The 14,542-nt window shown below is 43.0% G+C and overlaps 1 protein-coding gene and 1 pseudogene across 4 annotated transcripts in view; both read right to left on the minus strand.

The window, feature by feature from the left end:
• The window catches only part of WDR7 (WD repeat domain 7), a 591,021-nt gene that overhangs the window by 21,807 nt on the left and 554,672 nt on the right, over nucleotides 1–14,542 (minus strand). For all 4 annotated transcript variants that reach the window (XM_089690073.1, XM_089690072.1, XM_089690071.1 and 1 more), the window contains one exon: nucleotides 10,915–11,019. In XM_089690073.1, coding sequence (XP_089546199.1) covers nucleotides 10,915–11,019 — 105 coding nt within the window. The remainder of the gene's footprint in view (nucleotides 1–10,914; nucleotides 11,020–14,542) is intronic.
• On the minus strand, nucleotides 4,024–4,139 carry LOC149451846 (U2 spliceosomal RNA; annotated as a pseudogene).

Raw genomic sequence — 14,542 nt, forward strand, 5'->3', positions numbered from 1 at the left:
GAGAGAGAGTCCCCAGAGAACTGAGGATTTCGTGCACATTGTTGGATCGCGATGGGGCTCAGATAAGTATTAGTTACATAGCTAGTCTGGCTGGAAAAAGACAAAAGTCCATCCAGTTCAACCAAAAAAAAAAAAAAATTATAATTCTATACCCACAGTTGATCCAGAGGAAGGCAAAAAAAACCAGCAAAGCATGATCCAATTTTCTCCAGCAGGGGAAAAAATTCCTTCCTGATCCCTCGAGAGGCAATTGGATATTCCCTGTATCAACTTTACCTATAAATCTTAGTATCCATTTATATTCTGTGTATCTAAGAAAGAATCCAGGACTTCCAATCCAAAGAAATCCACTGAGCTGGCCAGAACCAACTCTTGAGGGAGTCTATTCCACATTTTCACAGCTCTCACTGTGAAGAAACCTTTCCGTGTTCGGAGATTAAATCTCTTTTCCTCCAGATATAAAGAGTGCCCCCTTGTCCTCTGTGATGACCTCAGGGTGAATAGCTCTACACCAAGTTCACTATATGAACCACTGATGTATTTATACATGGAGATCATATCCCCCCTTATGTATTATACATGGAGATTATATCCCCCCTTATGTATTATACACGGAGAACATATCCCCCCTTATGTATTATACACGGAGATCATATCCCCCCTTATGTATTATACACGGAGATCATATCCCCCCTTATGTATTATACACGGAGATCATATCCCCCCTTATGTATTATACACGGAGATTATATCCCCCCTTATGTATTATACATGGAGATCATATCCCCCCTTATATAGTATACATGGCGATCATATCCCCCCTTATGTATTATACACGGAGATCATATCCCCCCCTTATGTATTATACACGGAGATCATATCCCCCCCTTATGTATTATACACGGAGATTATATCCCCCCTTATGTATTATACATGGAGATCATATCCCCCCTTATATAGTATACATGGCGATCATATCCACCCTTATGTATTATACATGGAGATCATATCCCCCCTTATGTATTATACATGGTGATCATATCCCCCCTTATGTATTATACATGGAGATCATATCCCAACGTATGTATTATACATGGAGATCATATCCCCCCGTATGTATTATACATGGAGATCATATCCCCCCTTATGTATTATACACGGAGATCATATCCCCCCTTATGTATTATACACGGAGATCATATCCCCCCTTATGTATTATACACGGAGATCATATCCCCCCTTATGTATTATACACGGAGATCATATCCCCCCTTATGTATTATACACGGTGATCATATCCCCCCTTATGTATTATACATGGAGATCATATCCCCCCTTATGTATTATACATGGTGATCATATCCCCCCTTATGTATTATACATGGTGATCATATCCCCCTTATGTATTATACATGGAGATCATATCCCCCCTTAATCTCCTCTTCAAGAGAGAATAAATTCAGTTCCTCTAATCTTTCCTCATACCTGATCTCCTCCATGCCTTGTATCAGTTAGTTGCCTTTCTCTGTACTTTCTCCAGTTCCCCAATGTTCTTTTTGTGAATTGGTGCCCAAAACTGAACTGCATATTCAAGATGAGGTCTTACTAATGATTTGTACCGGGGGAAATGATATCCGTCTCTCTGGAGTCTATACCTCTTTTAATACAAGAGAGGATTTTGCTCGCTTTAGAAACTGCAGCTTGGCATTGCATGCCATTATTAAGCTTGTGATCTACCAGAACCCCCAGATCCTTCTCCACCATTGATTCCCCCAGTTGTACCCCCCCCCAGTATGTATGATGCATGCATATTCTTAGCCCCGAAGTGCAGAACCTTACATTTATCAACATTAAACCTCATTTGCCACATAGTTGCCCAATTAAACAGAGCATTGAGGTCAGCTTGTAAATTGAAGACATCCTGTAAGGACGTTATTCCACGGCACAGCTTGGTGTCATCTGCAAAGACTGAAATGGGATTTATAATCCCAGACCCTATATGGTTTATAAATATATTAAAAAGTAAAGGTCCCAACACTGAACCTTGGGGGACACCACTGACACCCCTAGACCATTCAGAGTATGAATCATTAACCACTATTCTCTGAATACGATCTTTTAGCCAGTTTTCTATCCATTTACATACTGATTTTTTTCAAGCCCGTAGACTTTACCTTACATATTAGCCGTGTGTGGGCAACGGTGTCAAATGCTTTTGCAAAATCCAAGTATACCATGTCCACTGCCACCCCTGTGTCCAAGTATACCATGTCCACCACCACCCCTCTGTCCAAGTATACCACGTCCACAGCCACCCCTCTGTCCAAGGTTTTGCTCACCTCCTCATAAAAAGAAATCAGATTTGTTTGACAATTTCTGTTTTTCATGAATCCATGCTGTCTGTTGCTTAAAATATTTTTTCCAGCAAGAACTCATCTATGTGGTCTTTTATTAAACTCTCCAGTGTCTTCCCAACTACAGAAGTTAAACTAACAGGTCTATAATTACTTGGTAAAGATTTTGACCCCTTTTTAAATATTGGCACCACATTGGCCTTACGCCAATCCAGTTTTTCTATGCCAGTCATTAAAGGGTCCTTGAAAATTAGAAACAATGGCTTTGAAATGACAGAGCTCAATTCTTGAAGGCCCCGTGGGTGTATGCCATCCGGTCCAGGTGCTTTATTCACCTTTATTCTGTCCAAATATTTTTGGATCATATCAATTGTGAGCCAATGTGGATCATCTGGAGTTGTGTCAGTACCATGCCTATTATGGACAAGAGCTTCCCCATATTCCTTTGTATACACAGAGCTGAAGAAGATATTTAATACATTTCCCTTCTCTTTGTCCCCAATCACCCACTCTAGATTATTTTGTAAAAGACCTACATGCTCGGACCAAACCTTTTTACTGTTAGTATATTTGAAGAATTTTTGGGGGGTTTGTCCTGCTATCTTTTTCAATCTGTCGTTTGTTTTCAATTTTTGCGGCCTTTATTTCTTTTTTGCATTCTGTTATATTCTTTGTAATGTTTAAATGATGATAGTGTTCCTTCATTTTTATATTTAATAAAAGCTTTTTTCTTATTATTTATAGCTTTTTTAACTTTGGCCGTAAGCCACATAGGTTTGATTTTTAGCCTTTTAAACTTGTTTTTTTTTTTTTTTTTTTAAGTCCGCAAACGTGCAACTATACGAAAAAACCCGTAAGTGTTTCACAAAAAAGTGCAAGTGCAAAAACACCACACAAAAAGTGCACTTAGGGGTGTGCTGTGTCCTACCCCTAAAGGGGCTTGGACCGCTTACCCTGATCCCCCGGGGCACGAAGCTCCTGACGGGGACAAGGTTCCCACTTGGTCCTCCTAGCCAAAAGGCCTGGTGGACCACCGTTCCCTATGCCCAGCCGAAGCCGGACATTCAGTACTAGACAAGGGGACTCTCCCGAAGAAGAGTCCTCTAGGGATCAGGGGAGGAAGGAACCGTATGGCCACACATCCTCCCCCTAGACTTCAGGGTAGGCCCGAGGACCCACACCCTCCATCCGTGAAAAACACACACATAAGGCAAAGAAAAAGGTGACAAACGTGGGAGTGCGTAATAAATTAAATAAATAAGATAAAGTAAATAAAATAAAAAAAATGGTACCGTGCCGAAATGTGCACAGACCAGGCCCTGAGGCCCGTAGCAAAAATTGCCCTGGACTTAGCCAAAAGACCTGGTCCTTAGGGCGCTGTGCAAAAAGAGGTGAAAAACAGTGACCATGTGTCATCTTCACACCGTGGGGTCCCACACCCAAGTGTTACTAGTGACACCCCTGAGGCGACTACTCAGGGGGCACTGAGTTTGCGGACTTTTTGCGTCCCCAGCCCCAGGCCAGACCAAGGTAGATCCGTCCAAATCAGGAGGTACTGGGTCCTTCCAGTCTTCTCAGAGGAATTACTCCCGGGGCCCCAGCTTATACTCGTGGCGCTCCCCGGTTTCTGTCCCTCCGGTACTAGCCTTCCGGACCCCCATCATACCAGTGAGGGTACTATACAACAACCATCCCCGCAAAGCTAGAATGGTCGGGAGCACCCCCACTGGACACTGATAAGAACAGATACTACACTTGATCTTAGCCAAAAGGCCGAGAAGCGATTTTTAAACTTGTTGCCTATGGGAATATATTTTGCAGTGTCTTTTGGGAAGAATTCCCTTTCTGTATTGTGTTCATTGATGCCAATATTCCCTCCCAGTCTGAGTCTTGGAGAGCAGCTCTCAGCCTTGGAAAATTAGCTCTCTTAAAATTGAGTGTTTTTATTTTTCCCTGTTTACAGCTAACAATAAATGAAATCATGTTATGGTCACTGCTACCCAGATGTTCTTTTATATAGACATTCGTAATAAGCTCTGCATGGTTTGAGATTACCAGGTCCAGCAGAGCATCATTCCTAGTTGGGGCCTCTATGACATGTACCATAAAATTGTCCTGTAGTAGGTTTAAAATTGTTTGCCCTTTAACTGTTCCTGCAGTACCATTACTCCAGTCAATTTCTGGGTAGTTAAAATCCCCCATTATTATCACTGTCCCAGCCCTTTCGATCTGTGCAAGAAACAGAGTCTCCACCTCCTCATTAACACTGGAAGGCCTATAACAAACTCAATGATTACCTTTGTAGTACGCACCCCATGTGTAGTCCCACCTATAATGCTTCAGCCTGATCACACTCTCCATCAACTAGGTCACTTTCACACTCACTCTGAGATCACTTCTCACATAGAGACAGACACCACCACCTTTCCTATTTACCCTGTCTCTCTGAAAGAGAACATAGGCAGGAATATTAATGGCCCAGTCATGCAAAGAATGAAGCCAAGATTCTGCAATACCAATTAAATAATAGCTCTCTTCATGCAACAAAGCTTCCAACTCGCCTATTTTGCTTGGCAGACTTCTGGCATTGGTGAACAAACACTTTAAATTACTGACACCTTGTTCACACGTATTTTGCACCTTCTTATTATCTGCCATAGCCCTCCCCTCATCTTTCCCCATTCCACCCACCAATAAGTACTGACCCCTGTCAGATCTGTCTACCCAGTTATAATCTAATTCTCCCTCCCCCCTCGATCACAGTTTAAATACTCCTCCAGCCTTCCCATAAACCTCTCCCCCAGCACAGCAGACCCCCTTCCATTTAGGTGCAAACCATCTCTAGTATATAGGTTGCACCCCAATGAAAAGTCAGGCCAGTGCTCTAGGAACCCAAATCCTTCCCTCTTATACCAGGTCTTCAGCCATGCATTGAGTTCTCTAATCTCCCCGTCTTTCCTGAGTTGCGCATGGCACAGGTAATATTTCAGTGAATATCACCTTGGAGGTCCTTCCCTTCAACTTGCAGCCTAGTTCTTTAAGCTGATTCTTAAGGAGCCTCCACTTTCCATGTATTCTGTCATTGGTTTCAACATAGACCAAGACAGCCGGGTCATGCCCAGCCCCTCCCAGTAAATTTATCAACCCGGTCCACCACATGCTGAACCCTGGCACCAGGGATGCAGAAAACCCATTCAGGAGGGCTGCTGCACACAGGTTTTTTACCTTTATGCATAGAATGCATGAAGGTAAAAAACCTACAGTCTTTACAATCATTTTAAGTTCATATACAGGGGGCAGCACAGTGGCTAAATGGTTAGCACTTCCGCCTGGCAGTACTACGGTCGTTGGTTCAAATCCAAACTGCGGCACCACCTGCCTGGAGTTTGCATGTTCTCCCTGTGCCTGTGTGGGTTTCCTCCGGGTACTCCGGTTTCCTCCCACACTCCAAAGACATGCTGGTAGGTTAATTGGCTCCTGTCTAAATTGTCCCTAGTATGTGTATGTATGAATGTGAGTTAGGCACCTTAGATTGTACGCCCCTTAAGGGGTAGGGACTGATGTGAATGTACAACATATATGTAAAGCGCTGCGTAAATTGACGGCGCTATATAAGTACCTAAATAAATAAATACATATACATACTGTACATCAAAGTTACTATGACTGCACCCATACATTTTTCGAATAGCACCCTTGTTTGATTACCCCTCAGAGCAACTGAAAACCCTAAAGCTTCCATAACTTGTAAAGTATCAATTAAAAGGACCTGAACTTAAGAAAAAAAAAAAGTAAAGGCTTGCTATGTTATAGGGACCATCTAGAAATCTTAATTATACCTAAGCAGTATTTTGATCTCCTGTGCCTTAAACTTCATAGCTGTATATTTGCAGAGTGAGATCATCTAAGGCACTGCTGCCTCAGACTGCTAAGTCTTAGAAGATTTGATGAGGTGTTACTATTGAGCTACTCATTGCTCTTCTTGATGGAGGTAGAAACTGTACCCAAGGACCTGCAATGCAAAAGATTTCTCTGCTCTAATCATTCTGTGGATCTGTGCTTCTTCCTCTCTCCTGCTGTTTCTTGATCATTACTCTACCAATCATCAGATCACCAGTCATGTAGGGTAATTCTGATGAAGAAGCAACCACCTGATCCTCTACCAAAATGACCACTTTAATACACAGACATCGTGCAAAATAAGCCATGGTAGGTCAGTAATGGGGAGGTGAGCTGCAGGGAGCCTACAGGAAAAACTGGGGATTAGCCTTTTGTTCTCTGCTTGCCTTATTTTGGTACATCTACAGTACAGGTCCTCTTTAACACTAAATCAAATCCAAACACGTAAACCACTGCTACCTTAATGCTCCACGCTTAAAGCCCAACTCCACCTAAACTTGATTTGTTTTTGTTCATTCCTCCTTTCCACCCCCTCTAATTAATCCTCTACACAATGTACAGTTTTCCTCACCCTGTGAAGCTTGTTATACTCACCTGAGTTCCCTTGCGGACACCTTTTCCTTCTTCATGAACTACTAATCCAGCATCACACATTAACCCTTGCCATTCAGTAAAAAAAAAAGTGATCCATCAGTAAATTTTACACGTTTTGCCAGTAAAAAAATTTGCGGTAGGTTGGCAACACTACACCCCTCTACTGGCTATCAAAAGGAATCATCCATATAACGCAGGCAGTGATGTAAACATCCAGAAAAATTACCCATCCAAGATGGTCACCTGACTGTGGCTTAAGGCAGTGTTTCTCCACCTTTTTCAGTCAAGGCACCCTTTAAATTATGGACAATCTCGAGGCACCCTATTCTAAAACATAAAAAAACTAAACTAATCGTTTTTCATAACACAGCAACATCCACACACATAGTACACCCAATGTTAGAGGTGATTTATTCTTCCAAAGCAAATATAACCTTGCACACAATAGTACTGACTAGTATTACAAAGTTTCTCCCTTAGTTTCTCGCAATTGCTCTACTAATGTGATCCCAGTGCTGATGGAGAAGGACAAGGGAAGGGGCAAACAAGGAAGCTGTGCATGCACCCAATGTCCTCCTTATCAACTGATGATGTCGTTGGTTGTCAGGAAGCCGGCAGCTAAAAGGTTGTAAAAGTGCACAATGAAAACCTGTGGCTTTGTGTAACTAAAAGGCAGCATTGATTACCCTGCTGCCTTGTATAAATTTTTTGGGCAATTTTATGCATTATGCCAAGGGACCCCTGAAGGAGCCTGAAGGCACCCTAGTTGAAAAGGGCTGGCTAAAAGGTATGTGAAAATAGGGAAGGAGGTGTCCTTGAGTTTGGCTTTAACATAAACCTTCAACTCTTAAAGCAGAGCTCCACCCAAAAGGGGAAGTTCCACTTTAAGGACTGCTCCCTCACCCCCCATTAAGGATTGGCATCTTTGGGGGGCCGGGGGGGGGGGGGGGGGAAGCGGGTACCCGAATTTGACAGGTACCCGCTTCAAATTCCAGTCCGATCGCCTAGGCGATCAGAAGTGGAAGGAGTCCTCCCTCCCTGTAGTCTTTTGGAACACGCGACAGGTCTCAGAAGACTACATGACTGTTCACAAAGCGCAGCACTTCTCTTGCATGCGCAGTGGGTACCTGGCTGTCACGGACCGACTGACGGAAGCCTCTAGCGCCACACAGGCCGGAATTCCCCAAGGCACGGAATCTAAGCCCCGGCTTGTTCACCAGAGCCCCTGATGGTGGGGTTGGACTTGGAGCAGGTCGAGACCAGGTCGCGTCCCTGGGTACAACCAGCTGTGGTAGAGGTACTTGTCAGTGGCATGTAGTGGGTGAGAGCCTGATGTGAAGAGGTGAACTAAGCGTAGTCAGACAGGCCGGGTTGGTAACGGTGGTGGCAAAACGGTACAGAGCGGCAGGCAGAAGGATAAACGGGTCACAGGCCAGGTTCAGTAACAGGAGGTCAATATGTTCAGGAGCAAACAGAAGAATGGTCAGACAAGCCAGGGATCAGAGCAGGAGATGGTCAACGGATCAGGGTCAGGCAGGGTCGGCAACAAGCAATCTCTCAGGATACACAGGATAACAGGAGTAAGACCATACGGCACTTGAGCATTGCAAGAGCCGGTTTTAAATAGAGCGCCCTGCGCTGTCATTGTGGCCGCGCATGCACAAGCACATAGGCAACTGCCGCCGCGGGCACCCAGGTCCTAGCTCCCACGTGTTAGCGTGTCTTGGCAATCTGCGCATGCGCAGACCTGCGCACCGCGGCGAACCCTGACACCGGCTGTGAAGCCACAAGCTGTCACTGCCGGGTGCCCACACTGAAGATGCCGGCCTCCTGGAATACAGGATGGCCGGTAAAACGGACTGCGGAGCACACACCGCAGGACCGAGGGACAGGTAAGGCTGTTTTTTTTTTAAAGTCAGCAGCTACAGTTTTTGTAACTGCTGACTTTTATTTTTTGACAGAGTGAGTGGAACTCCGCTTTAATCTCCATCTTGACATCTGACCTATCCCAACCCTCTCTTGTCCATAATGGGCATGGTATTGATACAGCTCCAGATGATCCACATTGGCTCACAATTGATATGATCCAAAAATATTTAGACAGTGTAAAGGTGAATAAAGCACCTGGACCTGATGAAATACACCCACGGGTCCTTAAAGAATCGAGCTCTGTCATTTCAAAGCCATGGTTTCTAATTTTTAAGGACTCTCTAATGACTGGCATAGTACCACTGGATTGGTGTATGCCAATGTGTTGCCAATATTTAAAAAGGGGTCAAAATCTTTACCAAGTAATTATAGACCTGTTAGTTTAACTTCTGTAGTTGGGAAGATACTGGAGAGTTTAATAAAAGACCACATAGAGGAGTTCTTGCTGGAAAAAAATATTTTAAAGCAACAGACAACATGGATTCATGAAAGATAGTTGTCAAACAAATCTGATTTCTTTTTATAAGAGTATGTGAGCAAAACATTGGACAGAGGGGTGGCGGTGGACGTGGTATACTTGGACAGAGGGGTGACAGTGGACGTGGTATACTTGGATTTTTGAAAAAGCATTTGACACAGTTCCCCACACACAGCTAATGTGTAAGGTAAAGTCTACAGGGTTGGAAAAATCTGTATGTAAATGGATAGAAAACTGGCTAAAAGATCTTATTCAGAGAGTAGTGGTAATGATTCATACTCTGAATGGTCTGGGGTCATCAGTGGTGTACCCTAAGGTTCAGTGTTGGGACCCTTACTTTTTAATACATTTATAAACGATATAGGAACTGGGATTAAAAATACGATTTCAGTCTTTGCAGATGACACCAAGCTGTGCAGTGGAATAACGTCCTTACAGGATGTCTCCAATTTACAAGTCGACCTCAATGCACTGTTTAATTGGGCAACTATGTGGCAAATGAGGTTTAATGTTGATTAAGGTACTACACTTGGGGGCTACGAATATGCATGCATCATACATACTAGGGGGGGTACAACTGGGGGAATCAATGATGGAGAAGGACTTGGGGGTTCTGGTAGATCACAATGCAATCATGCAATGCCAAGCTGCGGTTTCTAAAGCGAGCAAAATCCTCTCTTGTATTAAAAGAGGTATAGACTCCAGAGAGAGATATCCTTTCCCCCCGGTACAAATCATTAGTAAAACCTCATCTGGAATATGCAGTTCAGTTTTTGGCACCAATTCACAAAAAGAACATTAGGGAACTGGAGAAAGTACAGAGAAGGGCAACCAAACTGATAAGAGGCTGGAGGAGAAGATCAGCTATGAGGAAAGATTAGAGAAACTGAATTTATTCTCTCTTGAGAAGAGGAGATTAAGGGGGGATATGATCTCCATGTATATTACATAAGGGGGGATATGATCTCCATGTATAATACATAAGGGGGGATATGATCTCCATGTATATTACATAAGGGGGGATATGATCAACATGTATAATACATCATTGGTTCGTATAGTGAACTCAGTGTAGAGTTATTCACCCTGAGGTCATCACAGAGGACAAGGGGGCAATCTTTATGTCTGAAAGAAAAGAAATGCAATCTCCAAACATGGAAAGAGCTGTGAAAATGTGGAATAGACTCCCTCAAGAGTTGGTTCTGGCCAGCTCAGTGGATTGCTTTAAAAAAGCCCTGGATTCTTTCTTGGATACACAGAATATATCTGGATACAAACATGTATTGGTAAAGTTGATCCAGGGAATATCAGATTGCCTCTCAGGGGATTTGGAAGGGTTTTTTCCCTTGCAGGAGCAAATTGGATCATGCTTTGCTGGGTTTTTTTTTGCCTTCCTCTGGATCAACTGTGGGTGTAGGATTATAACTTTTTTTATTTGATGAACTGGATGGACTTTTGTCTTTTTCAGCCAGACTAACTATGTAACCCTTAAAAATGAATTTGCCCATAACACATATCTCTCATTCTAAAGTAAACACTTATTTGGGTGATGTTGGACACACATTCTGAAGCCATGAATACCCTAAGTGCTAACATTCCTTAGGAACTGCTTTTGTGTGTTATTTTCTTCAATCAAGATACCTTCAGAAAAAGTATTACCTGCCAAAAGGAGATATGGCTGTCTTTGTTGGAGTACGTGGCAAGATAACGTCCGTCAGGGGCAAAAGAAACCGCTGTAATTGGTCCTTTGTGACCATGGATATTCTGCAAAATAAATAAAAAGATGTATAAGAATTATTCATAATTACATATTCTCCTTTTGAATTGAATATCACTTTTTATAGGACAGATCATTATTAGCAAGAGGTCAATTGCCCTTTCTGATATTATTTTTATCAGTTTTACACTTGAATGCCTATGGCATGGTGGACAATGTTTGAGACTGTTATTAAACATCAACTCCACAGCAATTCCAAAAGTGAGACGTTGTAAGAGAAAGAAGGGGTATGTACAGTGCAGTCTACAATCATCACTAGGTACCGGTTCTTCTGGCCTACCTCTTAAAAGACTTGATCTTTGATGGTTTCAACGCCACATCTCACAACTACATGATATGACCAACAGTTTGTAGGTATTTGACCACTACACCTATTTGAGCTTGTAGGAATTAATATGGAGTTGCTCCCCACTTTGCAGCTATAACAGGCCCCACTCTTCTGGAAAGACTTTTTATATAATTTTTAAAACGTGTATCTGTAGGGAAAAAAGACCTGCCTCATAATTGGTGTTCAAATGGGTGTTCACCCAAAAGGTATTCTGAAGCCTGGAGGTCAGGGCTCTAGGCAGGCCACTTCAGTTCCTCCACACCAAACTCAAGAAACCATGTCCTTATCTGGCTTTGCAGCTATAAAAACCCTCACTTTTCTGGGAAGGCTTTCAAATGATTTTAAAATTTGTATATGTGAAAATTTGTCCTCTTTCAGCCACAAGGTCATTTGTAAGACCAGGTACTAACAGACAAGACGACCTAGCTCATAACTGGTGTTCTAATTCATTCCAAAGCTGTTTGGTTGGTTGGAGGCCAGGACTCTGACCACATATCTTCCTCCACACCAAACCATGTCTTTAAGTAGCTGGTCTTGTACGCATGGTCATGGTGGAACAAAAGAGGCCCAAACTGTTGCCACAAAGTTGGAAACATACAGTAAAAAAATTATTTTAAAACTATGAAAGCCCAACTCCGGACAAAAAAAACAAAAAAAGTTTCCCGCACGGCATGAGTTAATTGGTTGTTGTCTAGGTGTGAGGAGAAAGCTTTTACTCACCTAATCCTCCACTGGAAAAAAGCGCTGCCCATGGTCCTGTGTTGGACTGTTCCTGGTCTATGGAGCCTGCTCTGGGCTTGATGACATCAGGAACATTCCACAACTCAAGATTGCTCAAGCATGGGGGTGCCAGACTGGTCTTGTATTGGGAGGATCGGAAGATTAAATATGTATATCTCCCCCCCCCCCCCGAATAAAAATGAGCATTAACCCGTGGAGGGTGGGCACAGTCCCACTGCATGGGAAAACTTTTTTTTGCATGGAGATGGGCTTTCAAGAAGGAAAAAAAAGCTGATTTGACGATATCAAAACAGGTACATGCAGAGACTAAAAAACTACTTCACTGAAGTTCACATCATCCAATGACACTGACAACCTAAGTCTTTATCACCTGCCAGCTCATACAAATGTTTGTTGTACATAAATGAATGAAAAAATGAATTTAAGTTTTGTTGGTGTGCTGTAAACATTTCCACCTAGTTTCTGGGATTTTGTACATTATGAAAGCAACTACATCTTACCAGTCCTACATTAAATATTAAAAAAAAAAAAAAAGAGCTTCTGCTTGCACTTTGCTGGTAAGCGGCGCACGTGTGATGTGCTTGGTGCATAAGTTTATCGCTTTTGATTTGAACTGTAACTGCGTCCAGCTGTGCCTCCTTCAGATCAGACCATTGTCCAAAGACTTGTTAATCCAGCAGCTCTTGATCTCTAATGATTAGGAATGCTTGTGTGCGTGTGTTCTACACAGGCTCCTAAGCTGTTCTGCTACACCAAACAGCATAACTTATTGGGCTGCTTTGATAAAACTTTGTGACACAACATTCCATCTGTTCGAAATGTTGACTGCAGTTCCACTGGATAATCATTGCATCAAATCCTCCCAGGCCTGTACAAAGACCTCCTACCACTGTCTCCTGATGTCCACACACTTTCATTTCAGCATGCGGTTTTTCTTGCCAAGGTCTTAGACTTGCACATTCTGCATATGCTGTCAGTTATCATAATGCAAGATACAGAACTGGTTTTCATGTTTTATGAGCCTGTACAATAAATAAAAAAGGTTTGCTATAAACAAATGTTAAATGTTTCAATGAACTTCTAAAACTTTACTAGTCATTTATTTTTTATCATTCTGCAATTTTTAATCAAAATACTTGATTGACCCAAAGCCCATCAAACATGAACAAAGTGATGTTAGGGAAAAAATGATCGCAGTAAGCAAGTTGCAACTGTTTGTAGTTTGTTGATCTTAGTAAACTTACTGACATGATAAAATTCAAGGAAATAAGTGTATGTGTGAACTGGTCTTAAAGGTAACTGGGGAGGCCACCACATTTAAAGGTTGACTTTCACAAACTAAATTATTATTATATTATTATACAGTATTTATAAAGCGCCGATAGTTCGCTCAGCGCTGTACATTACAAAGGGGGACAGAACATGTGACATAACAATACAATGCAAAATATGAGGGGATTGAGGGCCCTGCTCTTTCGAGCTTACAATCTAGGAGGGAGGGGTTGGTGGCACAGGAGGAGATAGCTGTGGGGGATGGAGTGGTAGGAAGAGTGGAGAAGGTTGGCAAGTTAGCAGGGGGTGGAGTAGGCTTCCCTGAAGAGATGGGTTTTCAGGGTGCGCCTAAAGGTGAGGAGAGTAGGTGATAATCTGATGGGTTGGGGCAGGGAGTTCCAGAGGATGGGTGACACCCTGGAGAAGTCCTGGAGGCGGGCATGGGAGGAGGAGACCAGGGAACTAGAGAGAAGGAGGTCTTGTGAGGAGCGGAGTGTGCGTGTTGGGCGGTACTTGGATATTAGGTCAGTGATGTAGTTCGGGGCAGTATGGTGGACAGCTTTGTACGTCAGTGATTTTGAATTTGATCCATTGCGCAATCGGAAGCCAGTGGAGGGATTGGCAAAGGGGGGTGGCGGAGATGGAGCAGTTGGAAAGGTGAATGAGTCTGGCTGCCGTATTCAGGATCGACTGAAGAGGGGATAGCCAGTGACGAGGCAGGCCAGTGAGGAGGGAGTTGCAGTAGTCGAGTCGTGATATGATGAGGGAGTGGATGAGCTGTTTAGTGGTTTCTGGGGTTAGAAACGTGCGGATTTTGGCGATGTTGCGGAGGTGGAGTCTGCACTAAATGTCATTTAGTGAGGCCAGATTCACATTGTCGCAATGGGTGTTACGCAAGTTGGTGTCCTGCCGTGGCATTCATTCTAAATGGCACCACAATGCACAATGGCAATGCATATGCACTGCATCACAGTGTGGTACACTAGGTTTCACAAAAATAGCGCCTAATGACTGGGCTGCCTTAAAGCAATGCACATTATTACGCGGCATACCACGCTTTAAAGAAACACAATGGCGTGAATCCAGGGTTTTACTTTAAGGATTAAACATCTATATCTATATATGCCTGTAAGGGCAAATTTCTTAAAAATGTCACCACTTGACCTTAT

Source organism: Staurois parvus, unplaced genomic scaffold (genome assembly GCF_062004578.1).
Source record: "Staurois parvus isolate SC_StPar_1 unplaced genomic scaffold, SC_StPar_1.0 ptg000513l, whole genome shotgun sequence".
Lineage (NCBI taxonomy): Eukaryota > Metazoa > Chordata > Amphibia > Anura > Ranidae > Staurois > Staurois parvus.